Source organism: Vicugna pacos, chromosome 6 (assembly GCF_048564905.1).
Source record: "Vicugna pacos chromosome 6, VicPac4, whole genome shotgun sequence".
NCBI classification, from domain to species: Eukaryota; Metazoa; Chordata; class Mammalia; order Artiodactyla; family Camelidae; genus Vicugna; species Vicugna pacos.
The window spans coordinates 25,123,580-25,147,911 of record NC_132992.1 but is presented as its reverse complement, the minus strand read 5'-3'; the positions used below and the strand labels follow the sequence as shown (position 1 = coordinate 25,147,911).

General features: G+C 33.9%; 1 protein-coding gene across 1 annotated transcript in view; it reads left to right on the top strand.

Moving 5' to 3' along the window:
- FAM98B (family with sequence similarity 98 member B) overlaps nucleotides 1–24,332 on the top strand; it is a 32,647-nt gene that overhangs the window by 5,047 nt on the left and 3,268 nt on the right. Inside the window, exons 2-7 of the mRNA XM_006201630.4 lie at nucleotides 1,944–2,089; nucleotides 3,215–3,349; nucleotides 7,910–8,088; nucleotides 14,909–14,989; nucleotides 15,570–15,686; nucleotides 21,882–22,049. Of these exons, the coding sequence (XP_006201692.1) occupies nucleotides 1,944–2,089; nucleotides 3,215–3,349; nucleotides 7,910–8,088; nucleotides 14,909–14,989; nucleotides 15,570–15,686; nucleotides 21,882–22,049 (826 nt within the window). The remainder of the gene's footprint in view (nucleotides 1–1,943; nucleotides 2,090–3,214; nucleotides 3,350–7,909; nucleotides 8,089–14,908; nucleotides 14,990–15,569; nucleotides 15,687–21,881; nucleotides 22,050–24,332) is intronic.

Here is a 24,332-nt window from a genome sequence, read left to right as displayed (position 1 = left end):
AAAGATGTACAGTCTTGCCATAGGAGAAATGAACTATACTGAGATACCAGATGGTCAAATGCTTGACAGCTTTTTGAATTATGGGAGAGTGGATACTCTTCTACGTTTAATGGTACAACCTCTGTAGAGGAAAATTGAATCTAGCAATGTTACATATCCATTTACCCTTTGATTCAGCAATTCCGTATGTAGGAATCTATCCCATATACACACTGACAAAAATTTGCCAAATCTTTTGTAATAGCAAAAAACTAAAATGTCCTTCAGTGGAGGCATAGTAAATAAAATATAGTGCATCCAGACAGTGGAGTAGTATACAACTATAAAAATGATTGAATAGTATCTCTAAGGATCTCCAGTGTATGTAAATACGTGTGTGTGTGTGTGTGTGTGTGTGTGTGTGTGTGTGTGTGTGTTTATAGCTGGGAATAGAACAGTATATGGTAGGCTGCGTTTTATTTTGAAAAGATATATATATATATATGTTTATGTTTACATTTAAAAACATTTTAGGATGACAACCCCAAACTAATAAATATAGTTTCCTATGAGGAAGGGAGGGAACAATAGTGGGGCCAATATTAAGATTGCAAGCCAGATTTGTCTGATTGTACCTTGTTTTGTAAATTAGATTTTGAAATCATATGAATGTTTTACATAATTATAAAGCAAAATTAAATAAAAATGAAATCAAAACAAAAAAGAGACACATCCCTAAAAATTGAAAGCAAAAAAACATGTTTATATTGAGTAGGAGGTTTAATCACATGAAAAGGAATTGTTTTTCTATACATCCTTACTGAAATATATTCTAAAGATAGAAATTATTTTCAATACAATAATTTTATTAGTAATAATGCTGATTTTTCTATTCTGAAACTATGTAATTTATGTTTATTTTTATATTCACTAGGGTTATGTAAATGTCATAAACCAGAATTTTCACTGTAAGAGAAAATAGATAAAAATGTAAAGCAAAATAAGTGAAAACCCTACAATTCTAAATTTAAATTGGGAATAGCAACGTGAACTTCTGATATAACTTCTCTTAAAAAGGTACAGTTATAGGGACTAACCTTTAGTACCAGATTGTGTGCTCTAAATACCATGAAAACGAATCAGGGCTTCTTGGAGAAGTGGCTGATTACAATTATAGGGCAGTAGCATATTGTCATAGAAAGCAAGGAAAATATTCGAAGAATACTGGGTACAAGTCAAAGGACTCATTGACAAACATGAATGGGCTTCCACTAATCAGAGATAGGACAATTTGAGTATCAAAAGAAAAATAAGTACAATGGATTAAAAGCCGTCAAATATGCTGAAGTTTATAGTGTGAAAAAAACTCACAGAAAACAATAAAAGTAGAAAACTGGTATCAAATTCAATTAAGATAATATATAAAAATGCTTTGAAAATTTAAGGTTCTATTCAAATACTTTGTAGCAGTGTTTAAAAGTATAAAATTATAAAAGAAATGGTTAATGTTAAGATAATCTCATAGGTCCTTTTTAGCTTTCATTTTTTAAACTTAAAATTTGCATCTGTTTTCACTATATTTCTTTTTTCTTGTTCTTGTAACTAGTATAGTTATTAAACTCTGCTGCATGTGACTTTGTGTTATATGTAATATTTATCTTAAAATTGGTTGATAATTTTACTAAAAAATTTTAAAACAGAAAAAACAGTGAAATGTTAATTATATAGAGCAGAAATTAGCAAACTATTTCTATAACAGACCAGATAGTAAAAATTTTAGGCTTTACTGACTATATTGTGTCACAGATATGTGAAAGCAGCTAGAGATATTCTGTAAATGGATGTATTAGCTGAATTTCCATAAAACTTTATTTACAAAAACAGGCAACAGACCTTGACTAAAAAGTATTAGGTGTATTAGGGTTTTGTTTGTTTATTTTAACCTTTTATGTCTTCTTTTCTAGGTATAAGGGGCCACTGTTAGAAGAGCAAGCCCTTACCAAGGCAGCAGAGGATGGACTGTCTTCACCTGAATTTTCAGAGCTCTGTGTTTGGTTAGGCTCTCAAATAAAATCTTTGTGCAGCTTGGAAGAAAGTATCACTTCAGCTGGTATTGCCATTGAGTTTTATTTACTTTTCTGAACGAAATGATAGGTTATGATTTGCAGTTTTATCTATAATGTGTGCGCTGTACAAAGAAAAACCATTAATATGAGTAACTTCAACATATGATTTAAATATCTGGATTAAATTTTATATTGATTAATCCAAAGTTGGCTCTTAAATTGTGCAAAATTATAAATTGCTGTTTATCTGCTGTGTTGAACTTAGTATTGTGTTTCAGAAAAAGTAGAGTCTGAATTTGGTTATTTAAAAAGTTTAATTTTTAAATATTGCTTATTTTGAATTAAAGTTTTTTTTTGAAGTACATTTAATCCCAAATTTAGATTGTATTACCAAACCTGTAACTCAGGACATGGATTCACATAGGAATTCTTTTATTAAAAAAACTCCACTAACTCACAAGGTTTTTTTTAATTCGTTACTGTCTTGGTAGCTGGAGTCCTTGTGAATCTTTGATTGGTAGAATTTCAGACATATAACAAAATGAAAAATAAAAGTATATTGGGCATTTGCTAGGAGACAAAGTAGCCTTCCCTTCTGAAGCTGTCCTTACTTTTAAATTGTTTTTTTCCCTTACCAAATATAATAGCATTCTCTTGAAGCAAAGTATAATAAGCTGAACTCAGAACATACACAAGTTCCCATGTAATTAGATTATGAAAGAGAGATAAGCACTGGGGCTTAATTAGATGATTGCATTTATTATCTGAATCCATAGAACTATAGAAATTGATAATTTGCTCTGAAATCAATTAATAATTGTAGCCTTAATAGTGCTTTTTAACATTTCAGTTACTAACATAAACTATTTCCAGTTCATCTGTTTTCATGGAAAGCTCATTGGAAGATACTTATCAGAGATTTACATATAAAAATATTTATAATCTCATGATTAAATACTAATGTTCTTGAATTTAAGTTTCACTTTCTATATGTAGAAATATGTTTGGTTACCCTTACTTAAACTTTGGGGTCACAATTGTGAGGATTTAATGTCAAAGTGAAAATTTAGAGTTGGATGTGAAAGTAAAATCAACTGGTGGTAGATTTGATAGTATCAGATTATATAGTAAATATTCAGTAAATGTTTTATGCTTTTTCTTTTTCAAAGGGAGAGATGATCTAGAAAGCTTCCAGCTTGAGATAAGTGGCTTTTTAAAAGAAATGGCATGTCCATATTCTGTACTTATATCAGGAGATATTAAAGACCGTTTAAAAAAGAAGGATGACTGTTTGAAACTTCTATGTAAGTTAATGTTTCTTTGAACACTTAAATGCATGTGTTTGATGTGGTTTTTGGTATTTTCAGTCAGAATGTATGAATTTTAATTAATGAAGCATTAGACATTTTGTGTATTAGAAAGGTTTTAATATTTGGCTTAAAATATAAAACTGACTCAGATATTTATTATAATGTAGTATAAATTCTACTAATGTACTCTCTTAAGATTTCAAACACTTGTGATTTATTTGGTCAATATAGAATGCCCTGTGATTGTGATTTATATAGTACTTTAGTAATTTTTCCTTCACCTAATTATTCTCTTTACATTTATGACTAGTTAGCTAAAGTTGGTGATCTTCAGAGTCCTATTTAATCTTAAAACTCTCTCAAACTAGGCTGCTAAGCAGATTATTAGATGATAGGCACTGAATGATTGTTGGTTAAAAAATACTTATTGATCACCTACTACTGTATAAGAAACTGCTCTATGTATTAAAGATACATCAGTTAAAAAAAAAATTGTGCCTTTGGGCCACTTGAATACTAGTGAGTGTGACCTATTATCAGTGGTGAATTTGGAATACAGATTACGCAGTCTCTAAACTATTACCATAAATAGCAGATCCATTTATTTGTATTGGGGCCCTTAAATTTCTTAAAATTCAGTTAGTTTAACTTCATACTGTTTTGAAAGTTCTACAAACAGTGACTATTTGAAAGAATTTTTCTAACATCTGTTGAAGATTTCTATTAGTTTAGGTTGTACCATTTATACATATGATATATTCCTTCTGTGCTCTAGTGTTAGTAATGTTAATTTTATTAGAGCAGAAATTGTGTGTATGTGTTTATGGTGATAGAAGTGTTGATGTTTGAATTACCTTGTGTGTTTTGGGAGAATAAAAATTATGTGTCCTTTTCCCCATTTCTTAATATATTTCTCGTGTTCCTCCAGTTCAGTGTGAGTCATTGATTTAATAATCCATTGTTATTAATAGAAGGTCACAGTAACCTTTTAGTGGATTGGGACAAAAAGGAAGCTAAGAAGCCCTGGCCGTGAGGAACTTGCATACTCTTTATGTCAGTCAGTGAGGACTGTGCGAATCATCCGTTTCCCTTTTTGCCTTAGCTCCTAAGAATCTCAGCAATAGTGGTAATATAAGTTTCTGGTCCCAGTAAAAGTAAAGAGATATAAGAGAAATTGGTATACTTTTTTCTAATTATGAAAATACATGCTCAGGAGGCAGGGTGAAGTGGAGAATTAGTGTTAAATGGGTACTGAGTTTCAGTTGGGGAAGATGAAAAAGTTCTGGAGATGGGTAGTGGTGATGGTCATACAACCATGTGAATGCACTTAATGCCACCTTACACTTAAGAATAGTTAGAATGGTAAATTTTCTGTTACATGTTGAAAAATTACATGTTTATTATAGAAATCTTACAAAGTAGATAAAATTGTGAAGAAGAAAATCATTTATAATTTCACTCCCCAGAGAAGACCGTGAATAACTTTGGATGTATTTCCTTTTCCTTCTCTTTTTTCTTTGTACACACACTTTTGAATAAGATTGAGGTCTGTTACAGATGCATTTGCTGCTCTTCCGTCTCTTCATCTAATGTACTGTGAGAATTTCCTCATCACTTAGTATTTTTTTGGAAAAAGTAATTTAAATTGTCTACATAATGTTCTATGCTATGGACATTTTTAATAGATTTCAAATTTGGGTGTACTTAGATTTTTCTATTTTAAATTAATTTCTCTGTTCATATTTTTGTTACTTTTACTTAGACAAAGATTATTAACATTTAAAAAAAATCTCTGGTCTACATATGTATTGCCATATTTGCTCCAGAGAGGTTATACCAATTCACAGTCTTAACCAGCATGTATTTCATCTTTATCTTCATGATATAATAACATTCCTCATGTTCTTCTTGGAAGTGTTTGCAACATTTATAAAATAAAAAGGGCCAAATTCCTTACTGTGTGGAGAGCTTTTATAAAGATAAAAACTCACTGGAAAAATGTGTAAAGTACATAAGGCATGAGCAGGCATTCTACAGAAAAAAGTTTTTAAAAAATTGCTTGTAACATGAAAAGATGCACAGTATCCTGCAAAGTTAAAGAGTCACAAGAAGAAAATGACAGGATACCATTTTTCACTTACCAGGCTGGCAAATACCAGGAATAAAAAGTCAACACGGGTTTGAGGGAGTAAGCATTCTCATATACCACAGGCAATGGAATGGGGTAGGAGAATAATTGGTACAACCTTTTGGAAGGGAAAATTTTCAGTAACACAATTAAAATTCACCTGTCTTTTGACTTGGAGTTCAGAGACTACAAATACATACTAAATGTACAAAAATAAAAGAATGTTCATTATGGCATTGTTTGTAGTAGTTAAATAAAAGTGGTGCATCTTTGCAGTGGTATCGCACTATATAGCCATTAGAATGAAAATAGATGAAATGTGTAAATATGGAATGATCTCTAAGGTATACTGGTTAATAAAAAGTATACAGAACATGTATAGTATGCTCTTGTTTGTATATAAGAAATAAAAGTGTTTAGATGGTAGATACATATACTAAATATACATATATGCCTAAAAAGATGTTCAAGAAACTAACGATAGTTGCCTCTGGAAAGGGAGAATCTGAGAATCAGTGGGGAGAAGACTTCTCACTGCATTATTTACTATCTGCATGGATTAACATTTTAAATACTAAACTGAACTCCTGTTTGTACTGTTACATAGAGCACATTTCCAAAGAACACAGGTTCTGTCTAGAATATGAATTTTTGAAGAACTGGCGATCTGTTTTAATGAAGTTTTAAAACCATAGGGACTTTGGCATAGTCCGCATAAGCAAAGTTTGATACATATTGGTCTTAATTTTTTTGTGGGCTCTGTAGACTACCATGTGTAGATTGCATGGAAGAATCTTAATTTATTGGCTCTCAGTCCTGCCTGCTTGTGAGAGTCACGTTGAGTCTAAAACCACACAGATGCCCAGATCCTACTTCAGATCTGCTGGTTCAGAATCTCTGAGGGTCGGGTATTGGCATTTGTACTTCTAAACAGTTTGTTAGATGTTTCTTCTGCTCAGCTGAAGTTGAAGCTGTTGTATTAAAGTGTGTGTATATGTGTAAACAAATAAAAACAAACGCCCAATATTTTAACTGTCTTGTGAAATTTAAAACAAGACTGTAATGATTTAAATTTTGCTTAATGATTTGCTTTCCAAATGATATCTTTTACTGTTTTTTTTTTTGATTGACGTATAGTTCACATAAAGTATTATGTTAGGTTCAGGTGTACCACATAGTGATTTGACATTTGCATACATTATGAAATGGTCACCACGATAAGTCTAGTAACCATATGTCTTCATACAGAGTTACTACAATACTGTTGACCATATTCTTTATGCTGTCTGTTACATCCCTGTGGCTTACTTATGTTCTAACTGGAGGTTTGTACCTCTCAATCCCCTTCACCTATTTTACCCCCACCCACACACCTCTCCTCTCTGGCAACACCCATTTGTTCTCTGTGTATAGAGTTTGTTTCCATTTTGTTTTGTTTGGTTTTTTTTTTTCCATCTAAGATTTTTGAAAAATGTGGCTGGTAAAAGGATGAAGTAAAATGGTGACAGTGAAAGGACTTGTGAACAGCCTGGGGTGGTCTATCTTAAAAGCTAACAGCTTTTCAAATTGCTCTATCTGCATATAGATCAGTTAAAGCTCTACATTCTCTCCTGACTTGAGTTGTGCAAATTAGGGAGAGAATATTTTTTCAATCTTACACATTCTTAAACAATTCTTTAAATTTTTGATTTAATGATGGGTCTCTCCTGTAAACTCTTTGCAGGTAAGCACTTTTTCTTTTTAAATTTCCTTCTGCCCTCTTTATTACTGTTTTTGTGATAAGAATATTTAATATAAGATCTACCGTCCTAAAATTGTTTAAGTATGCAGTACAATATTGTTAACTATAGGCACTGTGCTGTGAAGTAGGTCTCTAGGACTTACTTATCTTGTATAACTGACTTTGCTTATGAGGACTATGCCAAGTCCCTCTGATTTCAAAACTTTATTAAACAGATCTTCAGTTCTGTGGAAATTTATATTTAATAACTCACTGTTTCCTTCTCCCCCAGCTTGGCAATCACCATTTTACTCTTTACTTTAGGAGTTTGAGATTCCTCATAAAGTGATACCATTAATATTTGTCTTTCTGTTTCTGTCATTATTTCATTTTGCACAGTGTCCTCCAAGTTCATCTGTATTGTCACAAATGGCTGGATTTCTTTATTTTTTAAAAGCTGAATGATATTCCACTGTATACATATACCACATTTTCTTTATTCATTCATCTGTTAAAGGACACTTAGGTTGTTTCCATATCTTATTTCCGTGTCTTGACTATTGTGAACAATACAGCAGTGAATATGGTAGTGCAGATCTCATTGAGATCCTGATTTCAGCTCCTTTGGATATATACCCAGAGGTGGGATTTTTAAGGAGCTCTTGTGTATTTTAACATTATTTGTTTTTCTCTTTTTTTATTATAGTATTTTTAAGTACAGAGCTTCAAGCTTTACAGATATTACAGAACAAGAAATGTAAAAATTCTCAACTAGATAAAAATAGTGAAATTTATCAGGAAGTTCAAGCTATCTGTGATACCCTTGGTGTTCCTAAGTCAGCAACTTCTGACATTCCGCTTATGCTAAACCAAGTGGAATCAAAGGTATTGTATTTATTTTATTTTTCATTTTCCCAAAATTCAACTAAATGCTAATGTGTAAATGTATTAAAAATGAAAATACAGTTGATCCTTAAATAATGTGGGGGTTAGGGGCACCAACCCTCTGCAAAGTCATTAATCCACATTCAACTTCATAGTTGGCCCTCTGCATTCATGGTTCACATCTGTGCATGTAACCAGCTATGGATCAGGTAGTACTGTACTTTTATTTAGTGAAAAAAATTCACATATAAGTGGAGCAGCACAATTTAAACCTGTGTTGTTTAAGGGTCAACTGTATTTCCTTTTAGGTGTACATGCTATTTCATGAGAAGCTTATCTTCATGTAAACTAAATTTTGGATTTGGAGTTAATATGCATGTAACCTAATTTGTCTGTAGCTAATATTTAGGAATCAGATCTTAATGAGTACGTGCTAGGCTTTGTGAAAGTTTGCCTTAATAGAAACCACTGCAGATTTAAGGGTCCCTTGTGTAAACAAGGTTATAATACAATATAATGAAAGAAATAGTTTTCCTACAAAATCAAAGGCAAACTAAATTTATTTTTCATGGACATTGTTAGAATTGCAGTGTGGTTGTCTGTGGTAGTGAACAAAAGAAATCCATAATTTCTGTTAGGTAAGTGTTTAGTAAATGTTTGTTGTATAGTGAATAAATGAATGAGTGTGCTGATGGAGTAGTTAAAAACAACTACAAACTCTGTACCCCTAGCTTTTTGAATTTTGTGTTTTCAGTTATTAAACTACCCTTTCTCTCAGTCGAGCCATAAATTAGAATGCTACTCTTGCAGACCAAATTCTGACTTAGTTCCTAGATTTTGTAGGAATCCTTGAGGGGAGTAATACAGGATGCATTTTAAAGGAAAAGAAATTCTCACCCTCAAGAATAGGTACTAAAATTGTTTTTAGACATTTAGATAATGCTGTTTAAAAAATTTTGTGTGTGTGTTTGGGGGGAGGTAATTAGGTTTGTTTATTTATTAATTACTTATTTTTTAATTTAACGGAGGTACCAGGGATTAAACCCAAGACCTCGTGCATGCTAACCATATGCTCTACCCACTGAGCTATATCCTTCTCCCCTAGATATGCTGTTTTAAACTAAATCCTTGAATAAAGTACTCGTTTTGCATTGATAATTTATAAAATGAAAAAAGAAAAAGACTTATCTTAATGTAAGAGAATTTTTAGTATCATTAAGATGAAAGTACAATATTAAAAACTTTAAAAACTGTTTTTAGAACTTGCAAACCAAAGAATAAGCCTGTGAACCCTAGCTCAAGAACATTGTTCTGGAGTTATTAATTACTCTTCAGGATTTGTTTCTCTGAATTAAGAATGATCTGGGGTTGGCTAAAATATCTGGGACTATTTCAGATTGAGACTTGTTTCTGGACTTTCCTAATCTCCCAGTGCTTCCACATATTGATCTCAAAGAGGCTTTTCCTTTTTATGGGTTTCAGTTAGTAATAAAAATATTCCAAAACCTCTTTTTTCTACTTAAAGCAGGCTGTAATTTCTATGTTCATATGCTGGCAGGCTAATTATAAGGGTAGCTACTGTGGCCATCCTGGCTAAATATTCACCCGAAAGGACTTCATTTTCCCTCTAGTCCCTAGCAAAAGCTAAAATTTCCATATTTTCTTTCTTTTTCGTGTGATGTGTCCAGAGGATACTTTGTTGCCATTAGGGAGGAAATGTATCATTAGTTTTTAACTTGAAGCTGTTTAAATGTGAATTTAAAGTAATTGTAGTAATATTAACTTCTAACATAGCATTTACTGTGCTAAATGTTTATATGTAATAACTCATTGAATTTTCACATCATCTATAATGAAGTTGATACTATTATTATTTACAATAACCATTTGAGGAAATTGAAGTACTGAAAGATTTAATAAATTAGACAACAAACTTCTCAGTAGTAGTGGTCGATCTGAGGGTTGAACCCAGGCTGTCAACCTCCAGAGTCTGCTCTTAACTCTCTCTATCACAGGTAATTCTCCAATTTAGTAAAACTGTGTTCTAATGTTGAAATACTGGGAAGGTGATTACATGTAAGAAGCTACAAACATGCATTCAGAATCCTTCTTGAGTAAGAGTTGGACTAAAACTTTTAGAAGTATGTGAAATAACAGTCAGAACTGAAGGTATTTACAATAGTGGGGAATCTACAGAAACAATATGTTTTAAGAAAATAAGTTAATGATTCTGTATGGTATGTATGAATTGTGTTAGTCAGCACTGTTGAAGTGGTAGATTCACTGTGAAGCTAATAAAGCTTAAGCTTTGGGAGCTCACATGTGCACAAGTTCTTTCTAAGCTTATTTTTCAAAAACATCTTTTCTCAAGATAATATTTTTGTCCCATGAAATTCACCCATTTTCAGTGTACAAGTCATTGAATTTTAGTATTCTTAGAGTACAACCATCATCAAAATCTAATTTTAGAATATTTCTATCACTCTCAAAAGAAACCTTGTGTCCATTGACAGTCACTTTCCATTACTGCCACCAGCTTCCAAGCCAATTTGTGTGCATAATTTTTAATTCTTTTTAAAAGAGGTTCCCCAACATTAAGCTTTATACTCCTCAAAATTTAAACTGTTCCTGATTATTTTCTCTAGATACGTTATAACTAAGTAACTGTAAATACTTCATTCTGTTTAAATGACCTCTGATATTGCTAAAGCAAATGCCTACACTTTGTTTACTAAAATAAAAATGTTTTGAATGATTCAGATCAGTGGCTTTGCAAAAGTAATGAAATGCTTCATGTGGTGACTAATTGAGAGGGCTTGCTCTCCAGTGTTGTCTTGCTGAACAATGCAATGTGTGCAAAATATTTATTTGAGAAAAACCAATGTACTCAGCAAAGGTTTTAGTATCACTTTTGAGTATCCCAGGGTATGAGAGTGCCATCTGAATAAGAAACTCCAAAGTCATTTCACATAAAACATATAGATTCTTTTTATTTAATTTATTTTATTTTATTGTTAGTCAGTTTACAGTGTTGTGTCAATTTCCAGTGTAGAGCACAATTTTTCAGTCATACATGAACATACATATATTCATTGTCACATTCTTTTTCGCCATGAGCTACCACAAGATCTTGCATATATTTCTTATTTATCTATTCTATATATACCTGTCAGTATCTACAAATTTTGAACTCCCAGTCTGTCTCTTCCCACCTCCCCGCCCCCAGCAACCACAAGTTTGTATTCTATGTCTGTGACTCTATTTCTGTTTTATATATAAGTTCATTTGTTTTCTTTTTTTTTTTTAATTCCACATATGAGTGATACCATATGGTATTTTTCTTTCTTTTTCTGGCTTAGTTCACTTAGAATGACTTTGTCCAGGGACATCCATGTTGCTGCAAATGGCATTATGCTGTCATTTTTAATGGCTGAATAGTATTCCATTGTATAAATATACCACTTATTCTTTATCCAGTCATCTGTCGATGGACATTTAGGCTGTTTCCATGTCTTGACTATTGTAAATAGTGCTGCTATGAACATTGGGGTGCAGGTGTCATTTTGAAGTAGGGTTCCTTCTGGATATATGCCCAGGAGTGGGATTCCTGGGTCATATGGTAAGTCTATTCCTAGTCTTTGGAGGAATCTCCATCCTGTTTTCCACAGTGGCTGCACCAAACTGCATTCCCACCAGCAGTGTAGGAGGGTTCCCTTTTCTCCACAGCCTCCAGCATTGATCATTTGTGGACTTTTGAATAATGGTCCTTCTGACTGGTGTGAGGTGATACCTCATTGTAGTTTAGATTTGCATTTCTCTGATAATTAGTGATATTGAGTATTTTTTCATGTGGCTATTGATCTTTCATATGTCTTCCTTGGAGAATTGCTTGTTTAGGTCTTCTGCCCATTTTTGGATTGGGTTGTTTGTTTGTTTTCTTATTAATTCAGATGAGCTGCTTGTATATTCTGGAGATCAAGCCTTTGTCTGTTTCATCTTTTGCAAAAATTTTCTCCCATTCCGTACGTTGTCGTTTAGTTTTGCTTATGGTTTCCTTTGCTGTGCGAAAGCTTGTAAGTTTAATTCAGTCTCATTTGGTTATTCTTGCTTTTATTTCTATTGCTTGGGTAGACTGCCCTAGGAGAACATTGCTGAGATGTATGTGAGGTAATATTTTGCCTGTTTTCTTCTAGGAGGTTTATTATATCTTGTCTTATGTTTAAGTCTTTGATCCATTTTGAGTTTATTTCTGTGTATGATATAAGGGAGTGTTCTAGCTTCATTGCTTTACATGCTGCTGTCCAGTTTTCCCAGTACCATTTGCTGAAGAGACTGTCTTTATTCCATTGTATATTCTTGACTCCTTTGTCAAAGATTAGTTGACCAAAAGTTTGTGGGTTCATTTCTGGGCTCTCTATTCTGTTCCATTGGTCTATGTGTCTGTTTTTGTACCAGTACCATGCTGTTTTGATTACTGTAGCTCTGTAGTATTGTCTGAAGCCCAGGAGGGTTATTCCCCCAAACTTTCTTTTTCTTCAGTAATGCTTTGGCAATTCTGGCTCTTTTGTGTGTGATTCCATATACGTTTTACTATGATTTGTTCTAGTTCTGTGAAATATGTCCTGGGTAATTTGATAGGGATTGCATTAAGTTTGTAGATTGCCTTGGGCAGTGTGACCATTTTAACATTATTGATTCTTCTAATCCAGGAGCATGGGATACCTTTCCATTTTTTTTAAGTCTTCTTTAATTTCCTTAATCAATGTTTTATAGTTCTCCATGTGTAAGTCTTTCACCTCCTTGGTTAGATTTATTCCTAGGTATTTTATTAATTTGGGTGCTATTTTAAAGGGAATTGTTTCTTTACTTTCTTTTTCTGTTGATTCATCATTAGTATAAAGAAATGCAACTGATTTTTGAACATTAATCTTGTAACCTGCTACCTTGCTGAATTCTTCGATTATTTCTAGTAGTTTTTGTGTGGAACTTTTAGGGTTTTCTATATGTAGTATCATGCCATCTGCATATAGTGACACTTTTACCTCCTCTTTTCCAATTTGGATCCCTTTTATTTCTTTCTCTTGCCTGATTGCTGTGGTTAGGACTTCCAAGACTATGTTAAATAGGAGTGGTGAGAGTGGACAGCCTTGTCTTGTCCCAGATTTTAGTCAGGTTTTGAGTTTTTCACTGTTGAGTACTATGCTGGCTGTAGATTTGTCATATATAGCTTTTATTATGTTGAGATATGTCCCCTCTATACCCACTTGGATGAGAGTTTTTATCATAAATGGGTGTTGAATTTTATCAAATGCTTTTTTGCATCTGTTGAGATGATCATGTGGTTTTTGTCCTTTCTCTTGTTGATGTGATGTATTACATTGATTGATTTGCATGTATTGAACCATCCTTGTGTCCCTGAGATGAAACCAACTTGATCATGGTGTATAATCTTTTTTATGTGATGTTGGATTCTGTTTGCTAATATTTTGGTAAGGATTTTTTTGCATCTATGTTCATCAGTGATATTGGTCTGAAATTCTCTTTTTTGGTAGTGTCTTTAGTTTTGGTATCAGGTGATGGTGGTTTCATAGAATGAGTTTGGGAGTATTCCCTCCTTTTTAATCTTCTGGAAGAGTTTGAGAAGGACCGGTATGAGTTCTTCTTTGTATGTTTGGTAGAATTCCCCAGTGAAGCCATCTGGTCCTGAACTTTTATTTGTAGGGAGATTTTTTTTTATTGCTAATTCGATTTCATTTCTAGTGATTGGTTTGTTCAAGTGGTCAGTTTCTTCTTGATTCAGTCTTGGTGGACTGTATGTTTCCAGAAACTTGTCCATTTCTTCTAGGTTATCCATTTTGTTTCCATATAGTTGTTCATAGTATTCTTGTATATTTTGTATTTCTGTGATATTGGTTGTAATTTCTCCATTTTCCTTTCTTATTTTGCTTATTTGTGCTCTCTCTTTTCTCTTTGTGAGCTTGGTCAGAGGTTTGTCAATTTTATTTACTCTTTCAAAAAACCAGCTCTTGATTTGATTGATTTTTTTCTATTTTTTTAATCTCTATTTTATTTATTTCCTCTTTGAGCTTTATTATTTCCTTCCTTCTGCTGACTTTCGGGGTTTTTTGCTCTTCTTTTTCTGATTCTTTTTGTTGGTAGATTAGATTGTTTATTTGAGATTGTTATTCTTTGGGGGGAAGGCCTATATCTCTATAAACTTCCCTCTTAGTACTGCCTTTGCTGCGTCCCATAGATTTTGTGTGATTGTGTTTTCATTGTCATTTGTCTCAAAATATTTTTTTAGTTCATCTTTGATTTCATAATTGACCCATTGGTTTTTCAGTAGCATGTTGTTTAATCTCAATGCTGTCATTTTTTTCTCCTTTGTTTTTCCATAGTAGATTTCTAGTTTCATGGCATTGTGGTCAGAAGAGATGCTTGAGATAATTTCTGTCTTCTTAAAATTGTTGAGGCTTCTTTTGTGCCCAAGTACATGATCAATTCTAGAAAATGTTCCATGTGCACTTAAAACATATAGATTCTCATCATAAAATTTGTTAGCTACTTCTTTACTGTTCTGTGTACATTATTTCTTATTCTGGAAAAGATATGCTAGAGCTTGAATTAATGTAACTAGTGCTTCTTTAAAAAATAAACTGTATTGTAGTGATATTCTTTCCTAGTATGCGAAGGTATATTTTAGTTATTTCCCTTTAACATTTTATTAATTTTCTAGCATTTAAAACAACATTTTAAGCAAGAATAAGATTATTTTAAATTAGAGATATACATTTTCACAATCTTTTATATTTATTTTTAGGTGAAAGATATTCTCTCAAAAGTCCAGAAAAATCATGTGGGCAAACCACTGCTGAAAATTGATTTAAATCTGGAACAGGCGGTAAATCCCCACCCCTTTTTATTACTATTATGTAATTAAATTAGTGAATGTGCCAATTTTATCAATGGGCATCCAGATTTTACAATATGTAGCAGGCATGTATTATTTGGAGAATTAAAATAGAGTGATATTCTAGAGCAATAGGTCTTAACATTTCTTTAATCAAATTATTAATTCATTAAAAAGAAAAACAAGCCAGGAGTATTTATACTGCCCAATATGTTAGCATAGTTGTAATTTGAAAAGTATAGTTGCACAAAAAAGTGTAGTTATTGGTATTTTCTTTTTTTATTGGTCCAGACTACTTTGCAGGTAGACACTTTACTTAACACATGTGATTGAAGATGAGGTAAACTCTACCAGTTGTAGAGCTTAATTTGTATGTTTAGTATCTTCTGAATATCATAAATGTTCTATCAAATACTCTGTCACTTAACTAATTTACTGAAAGCCTCATGGGATCAGAAAATGATCAAGTACAAGCTTTTGAATTAGTAAGAAGTATTGACCACAATTTTCAAATTTTTGGCTGTGCATAATGAGTCTGAAGGTTACGATTTTTTGTTTTCAAATTCTTTAGGAAAAACTGGAAAGAATCAATGATGCTCTTTCCTGTGAATATGAGTGCCGCCGACGGATGTTGATGAAACGATTAGATGTAACAGTGCAGTCTTTTGGATGGTCTGATAGAGCAAAGGTAAGGCTGTTTTCCCATTTGTGACCTGTAGGTGGTACTGTGCGACAGCTCTTCAGGCTGTGGTGTCTGTTACTATGTAACTGTGCCACAATTTGCACTTTATCACTGTCTGAAGCACCTGCTCAGGCCAACTACCGGTCTTCAACAGTGATCCTGGTCTTGCATAAGTCCCTGTTTGCAAGTATCTTAATTTCTCCCCAGATCTTTCACGTTTATTTAAAACTCATAGATGTTACAATTTGTATAGGATATATAAAGGTAAAAAGAAGGCATCCTATGTGGCAGTGAGATAGATACAGTGAGCAACTGATCTAGAAAGAAGGATTTAGGAATAGATACAGGCAGTACTGATGCCTGAAGAAATCTTAATAGTGTCCTCAAGGCTGTGGAGTATGTTCCAATTAAAGAGGGGGTTGGAGGGTGGGGGCATTCCCAACTATGAATCTCTTCAGAGAGTTTTCTAGAGAGTTGTCTCCCATCACTCCCATTTTATGCCTTTAATCTATACCCAGGCTTTGTCTGGGATCCCCCACCTCCCCCTGCATCACAGCCTGGAAACTGTCCAGACAGTAAGCTGGGACAGTTATAGGGAAACATTTGCTTCCCCTATTTGAGGATCACTGCCCTGTGCTCCTTGATGTCCAGTGTCTGAAAATCACTAGTTCACACAAATTGCCAGTTTTATTAGGTTCGGGGGGGGGTCATAAATCTGGTACCTATTATTCTCAAGTATTATTATTACATTCTTTGCATTAACTGGGCAGTTCTTCTGCCCCATGTTGTATCAGCTGGGGTCATCGCTGCACCTTCATTTAGCTGGTATCTGGGCTGGGCTGGAACCTCCAAGGCGGTTGTCTCACATGTCTGGGTTCTGCCGACTGTCTACTGGGGTACTTCACCTACCGTCTTGGCTCTTAGGTGGTCTCTCTCTCCATGTGGTGTCTCACATTGGTTTCCTATGGATGCTCTAACAAAATACCAGAAACTTAGTGGTATGAATAATAAACACATTTATCCTCTTACAGCTCTAGAGATAAGCAGTCCTAAAATAATGGTATTGTCAGGGTTACATTCCTCCTGAACACTTCAGGGGAGAATCTGTCCTTGCATTTCCTAGCTTCTAGGTGCCACCTGTGTACTTCAGTTCTTGACCTCATCTTCCATCTTCAAAACCAGTAGTGTAGGATCTTCCAGTCTTTCTCTGACTGCTTCCATTGTCACTCTTATAATTGTGACACTTGTGATTACACTGGCCTACCCAGAAAATTCAGGATAGTCCATCTCAGGGTCCTTAATTTGACTGCATCTGTATCTGCAAGGTAACATATTCAGAGGTTCTAGGGGTTGGGATGTAGACGTCTCTGGGGAGCCATTATTCTGTTAGCTAAATGTCTTACCTTTCTTCTAATGGGATTTTAATTTTTTCCTCTTATATTCTTTATCATATGCTGCTGCTGCTTTTTTTCTTCTTAAACATGCTTTTAAAAATCGGATATTCTAATGAATCCTCTTTTGTGTATACTTTCCCTCCCCAAAGCTTGTATCCTTCTGTTGCAGTTTGGGCTGTTTGCATGGCTGTCTTTGGCTATTCCACTATTTCTTGGATTCCATGGCCTCCTTTTTCATTGTTTATTACCTCAGTCTGTCATAGTAAATCCACAAATAACTTCCTAACAAAGGGTGCATGGGAGTGATTTTTCTGATTCCTTGCATTCTGAAAATGTTTATTCTGCTGACACATTTGATTGATAGTTTGGGTAAACATAAAATTCTAGGTGAAGATTTTTCTCAAAGAATATTGAAGGCATTGCTTCATTGTTTTCTAGCATTTAGTCCTGCTGTTGAGAAACCTGATGCCATTCTCTGCCCTTTTGGATGACCTTTTATTTTTCTCTGGAAGCTTTTGGGCTCTTTTCTGTATTCTTGGAGTTCTCAATTTTCACAACATATTTCAGTCTGTGTCTTTTAGAATTCATTGTGCTAAATATTAGGTGAACCTTTCCATCTGTAGACTCATACCTTTTATATTTTTCTTTATTAATTTCTTTCTTCTCCCTTTTTTTTTCCTTTTCTGAAATTCTTGTTAGATATAGGACCTCCTGCATAGATCCACTTAAGTTGCTTTATTTTTTTCTCTCATTTTCCATTTCTGTTTCCAAAAGGAGATTCATTTTCTTGGAAATGCCCTCAAATTTATTTTGTGCTTAGCATTGAATTTTGTTTCTGTGATCATTTTTTCATTTCCAGGAATTCTTTTTGATTCTTGAGTTTTCCTTTTTCATGTTTTTTTTTTTCCTCCCTTATTTTATGGATGTGCTATCTTAAATGGAAATGAGAAAAAAATTTTTTTAAGGTTTTTTTTTTTTTTTTTTCTGGCCTTCAGGTATCTCTTGTCTCTTCCAGGGTAATTTTTTGGTTTGTTTTTCTTGGTCTCTCTCTTGTGGTGGCTTTCTTCAGGTACATGGTAGTCCTTGGTTGTCCACATTTAAGAGAAGACACTGAAAAACTGGAAACTATAGTCATTGATCAGGATTGTTGACATCAGGCTTTGGGGATGGTATTGTGCTGTGGGAATTCCTAATGCTCACTTGTTTTTCAAGAAGGGAAACATTTTTTATATACTTTTCTCCTTTGACCTGGGAAGGAGGAGTGGCAGCGTGGTTCTAGGAGTTGGGGGAATAAACTGTTCCACAAATAGATGGAGTTAACCTCTGTTTTTTGGCTCCAAATTTCATTTTTTAGAAGTTGATTCCCTTCTGTCTGTATCCCTCTTTTCCATTCTTTTTATTATAGTACATATATACTTAAAAAAAAATAGTGTGTTTAATCTGACTCACTTACCTAGAAATACTCCCTCATGTATGGTACACACAGTCTCCTTCCAAACACCTGGCAGACAGACAGAAAAAACTGAAGAGTGATTAGAACAGGGTTGCTGGTGAAAACTATTATTATTTCAAGGAAAATTTTTTAGCATAGTAATAGAATAGCTGTAAGGGAGAGTTGAAGACTGTCATTCATGTATTTTCTTTTAATAAACATTTATTCAGCATCTCACATGTGTCTAACCCTATGATGTACCTGGTTCTAGGTGAGCATCTGAATACCCTATATGATTAGGTATAGAACGTTTTTAGAAGATTTCTGTGTCTGTAATATAGCTTCTTGGATAGTTAAAACCTGTTTCTCTTCTGCACATGCACCAGGATAAACTCCAGACATGTGTGATCATGTCTTTAGAGTGACTGTTAAATGCAAGAAGACCAGATGCTCTGAGAGCTGTGAGTTACCAAAGAGACAGATGACATGACTACTGACTTAAAGGGAATAGAATTCAGATGTGTGGGAGGTACAGTTTTACTGACCTCTGGAAACTTAATAGAGGTTGGGTACATATTGGCTTTCCAATTTAACTTGCTAGAATTTTAATGAGAAAAGGGAATTTAGGAATATAAGGGAAATTGTGAGAGGTTGTGCATTGTAAGTATCTTAACATAATAACTTGGAGGATATTTTCAACGTTGGCCTTAATCTTACAGAGATATCCAAAACAAATGAGTTCTGACATGTTCTTTGAACATTTGGAGTGGCATGGACTCATGGTAGTGTTGACTCTTGACTAGCCATAAACTTGGAAACTTTGAGGAAAATGCCTTAAGGAAATATCTTGATATTATATCTTCTCATCTTGGTGTTTTCATCGTGTTTTAGGACAAGGCGGTGGTGTTCTTTTTTCCTTAGTCTGGAAGATTTTAAAAATATTTTTTCCTTAGACTATTTATAGGTCAAATTTTGGCCTTTCATTTGATCCTTTTCAGTTGATTATATGAATATATGCATTTGTACCCTGAGTTTTCTTTTTTGTTAAATTTAATATATCTTTATCATATTTCCCCTATTTTATGTGTCTGATATTGTTGAATGACTCATCAAATACTGTTCTACAGCATTTAAAATCTTCACAGAATACCTTCTCATATGGATATACTTTACTGATTGACGTTGAGGTTTCCTTTAATTTTGTCTCATTCGACCCTGTAATGAAGTCCTTGGCAGCTAAGTTTTTATGTCCCTGATAGATTCCTAAAAGTGGAATTTCTTGATCAAAGAATATATGTGATTTTTAATGCTTTTGGTGCTCACTTTACAGTTGCCCTTCAGAAAGATTATATAATTTATTAATATGGTTAATCTGGTTTCTCTATTATTTTGCTAGTATTGAGTGTTGAAATAAGCATTGAAATAAGACTGAGTATAATTTTATAGTTTGATTTTTTTAGCTGAATATATTGTGATCATTATCCCATATCTCTAAAAGTTCTATTTCAATACCCTTTAAAAAAATTAACTTTTAATTTATTTCTTATTTTTTGAGATGTAATTCACCATCCTAAAGTGTACAGTTCCATGGTTTTTAGTATATTTACTGTATTCTGTAACCATTACCTAATTCCAGAATGTTTCTGTCACCCTGGAAAGAAACATGCAGCCATTAGCCATCATTTGCAATACCTTCACCTCCCTTCTCTGACACCCACTATTATAACCTACTTTCTGTCTCTTTGGATTTGCCTATTCTGGACATTTCATGTATATATGGAATCATATAATATGTAGCTTTTTATGTCTGATTTCTTGGCATAATGCGTTTAAGTTTCATCCATGTTGTCACATGTAATGGCACAGTCAGCCCTCCGTGTCTGTGAATGTGGAACCCATGGTTTCCTAAATGGAAATATACCATGTACTGTGTGTCAAAGGTTATGATTCTTAATGATCCTGATTCACATGGCCAAATTGTTTTTTAAAAAGTTTGTATGAATGTAAACTCCTACAAGTAGGGTAAATGAAATTTTGTCTTCATTTTAGCCTCTTTAATATTTAGAGTATTATCAATTTTATAGGTAATTTGGTGATTAAAAAAGACTAAATTGTTTTCATTTGTATATTTTTATTGCTGGTAAAGTTGAACTTTTTTTCATAAGCTTATTAGTCATTTCAGTTTCCTTTTTTTTTTTGAAATTTCTATTTGTGTCTTGTCTGTTTTTCCCCATAAGGTCTTCCTGTTTTCCTTTTGATTGAGCTTTTTCTATATTAAGGAAGTTAGCTAGTGGCTTTTGTTGTTGAAAATATTTTCCTCAGTTGTCTTTTGATTTTTTTTTGTCTTTTTGATGTGCAGAAATTTTAATCTTTATCATACAGTTAAGTTTTTCAGTGTAAAGAAAGAACTCTAAATAACAATAAATTCTTTATTATATTTAGAATCTTGTTTGTTATATGGTATGCCTTATTAATTTTTTTTACAAATAGCCAGCAGTTAATTCCAGCAGCATTTAAAAAATCTCTCCCTTTTCTCATTATTCTTTGATGCTTCCTCTATCATTTGTTGCATTCATGCATTTATGAGGCTCTGAATCTCAATTGCCTATTTTGTTTGATCAATCTGTTTTTTCCTCCCCAAGCTCCATTTAATTAGACTGAGATAGGATAGTATGTTGTTATCTGTGCAACTACTCTAAAGGATGTTTTGAGGGTTAAAGAAATGATATTAAGTGAAAAATATCTTTGCACATTAAGTGCTCAATGAATGTTAGCTGTTAAGGCAGTGATATTAATTTCATCTTGACATCTGGTCAAACTCTTCTTTCTCAAAATTGTTTTAGTCATTCATACACATCTTATTTCTGGATTAACTTTAGATTCTTCCCCTTACCCTGCCAATCTCCTATCCTCTCAAAAACCATTACAACAGGATTGCAGTAAATCTATAAGTTAACTTGGGGCAGAACTGACAATACTCAGTGTTCCCATCCAGAAACTTGGTATTTCTCTCCATTTATTGAAGTTTTCATTTTGTTTTTATAGATTGACTAATGTTTTCTTCTTAAAAGACCTGTGTGTGTTTTCAGTAAAGCTATTTTTAGGTGCTTTGTTTTTTGTTAATATGAATGGAATCTTTTTTTTGTGTTAGTTTTTAAATGAGCTTTTACTGGTAGTTATGTATTCTTTTAGTATCTGTTGGTCTGTTTTTTTTTTATTCTACTTACAGATTATCAGATATTTGAATATTTTGCTCTTCTCTATATCTTTGTCTGTGTATTATCTCCTCCCCCCCCCTTCTGAAGATTATCATTGCAATTGCTCTTTCACTGAAATGTTTTTCGGTTCATTTTTTTCCCTGACTTTGTCATTTAGGTAAAAACAGATGACATAGCAAGAATTTATCAGCCTAAGCGTTACGCTTTGTCACCCAAGACAACAATAACTTTGGCCCATCTACTTGCTGCTCGTGAAGATCTGTCAAAGATCATCAGGACAAGCAGTGGCTCCAGCCGGGAGAAGACAGCATGTGCCATTAATAAGGTTGGTTTTTCTTTCAGTATGATGGGGAATGGATTTATAATATATTTGTTTGATGTTTGTATGGACCTTAACCCAGTTTTCTTTTAATCCTAGTGAACTCCTAGAAAAGAGAGTGGTGGAGGGGCTTCAGTCAGTTTAGGCTTAGTTATGTTTTGTGTGTGCGCCTGTATATTTGAATTTCTGTATTCATAAGTTAAACCATAGTTATATCTGAATTGGAGGAATTAAGAATTTTTTCATTTTTCATTTTTATTAGATAAAACTGTTACAACTTGACTGCACATATACAATAGATTGAATGTAAATACATATACACAATATACTGCACTACTTTTAAAATTTACATGTATGTACTGTTCATTGTTTCTAAGAACGTTTAGAGCTTTAGCTTTTTAACCTTACATAGTTATCAAAGGAATAAAGCCAACCACAAAATAAGAATTAATTCAAAAAGATACATATACCCTGCTAACTGACATAAACATTTCCATTCCGTCAAAAACCAAATGCCTAGAAATGAACTTAACCAAGGAGGGTACCTGTACTCTGAAAACTGTAAAACATTGATGAAGGAAATTGAAGATGATACAAAGAAATGGAAAGATATCTTGTGCTCTTGGAGTGAAAGAATCAGCATTATCAAAATGGCCACATTACCTAAAGCACTCTACAGATCCAACGCAACTCCTGTCAAAGTACTTACAACATTTTTCACAGAACTAGAATAAACAATTCCAAAATTTATCTGGAACCATAAAAGACCCCAGACTGCCAAAGCAATGTTTTGTAGGTCTTTTTTTTTTTTCCCCTTTTTTCTTTTTGTTCTCTTTGTTATAGTTTGATGACTAGAGAAGTTCCTTTAACATTTGTTGTAAGACTGGTTTGGTGATGCTGAATTCTTTTAGGTTTTGTTTATCTATGAAGCTTTTGATTTTTCCATCAGATCTGAATGAGAGCCTTGCTGGATGGAGTATTCTTGGTTGAAAGTTTTTCCCTTTCATCACTTTAAATATATTATGCCACTCCCTTTTGGCCTGTAGAGTTTCTGCTGAAAAATCAGCTGATAACCTTATGGGAGTTCCCTTGTATGTTATTTGTCACTATTCTTTTGCTGATTTTAATATTTCCTCCTTATCCTTAATTTCTGTCAATTTGATTACTATGTGCCTTGATGTGTTCCTCTTTGGGTTGATCCTGTGTGGAACTCTCTGTGGTTCCTGGACTTGGGTGACTGTTTCCTTTCCCAAGTTGGGGAAGTTTCTGGTTATTCTCTTTCTAAAAATTTTCTCAGGTCCTTTCTCTCTTCTACTTCTGGGATCCCTATAATGCGAATATTAGTATGCTTCATGTTGTCCGGAAGTTCTCTTAAACTATTCTCATTTCTTTTCGTTCTTTTTTCTTTTTTCTGTTCTGCAGTAGTGATTTCCACTAATCTGTCTTGTAGCTCATTGATCCTTTCTTCTGCCTTATTTAGTCTTGGTTCCTTCTAGTGTGCTATTCATTTCAGTGATTTTATTCTGCAACTCTGGGTATTTATATTTTCCAGCTCTTTGCTAAAAACTTCGCTCTGTGCATCTGTACTCCTCTTCTGTTCTCTTAACATCTTGGCCATCATTACTTTAAACTCTCAGATAAATTGCCTATCTCCTCATCACTTATTTCTTCTTCTGGGATTTTATCTTGTGCCTTGGCCTGGAAAATACTCCTTTGCCGCCTCATGTTGTCTATCTTTCTATTTGTATTTTTGGGTAGGCTAGTTAAGTTTCTTGACCTTGGAGAGGTGGCCCTCTGTGGGAGACGTCCTATGTGTCCCAGCAGTACACTCCTCTCTTGTCACCCAAGGGCGAGGGTCCGGCCGGTCCCAGTGTAGGGTCTGGCCTGTGTTTGTGGATTCCTTCCATAGGCTGTGGGATTGTTTTCTTATTTCTGGTATCTGCCCCTGGTGGATGAGGCTGGACTAGAGGCTTATGCAGGTGTCCTGGCAGGAGGAGCTGGTGTCTGCCCACTGCTGGGTGAAGCTTGGTCCTGGACCTCTGGTGGGTAGGGTCTTGTCTAGAGGCTTTTTGGTCTTAGGAGGTAAGCTGATGGGTGGGGCTGTGTTCCCACTCAGTATGTTGTTTGGTCTGAGGCTTCCCCATAGGCTGTTGGGTGGGGCTGGGTCTTGGTGCTAATGATTCAATCAAGATGTCAGCCTCCAGGAGAGCTCATGTAGATGAACACTCCTGGGATATCTGCCACCAACTTTTATGTTCCCTGGGTGAGCTACAGCCATCTCCTAATCTC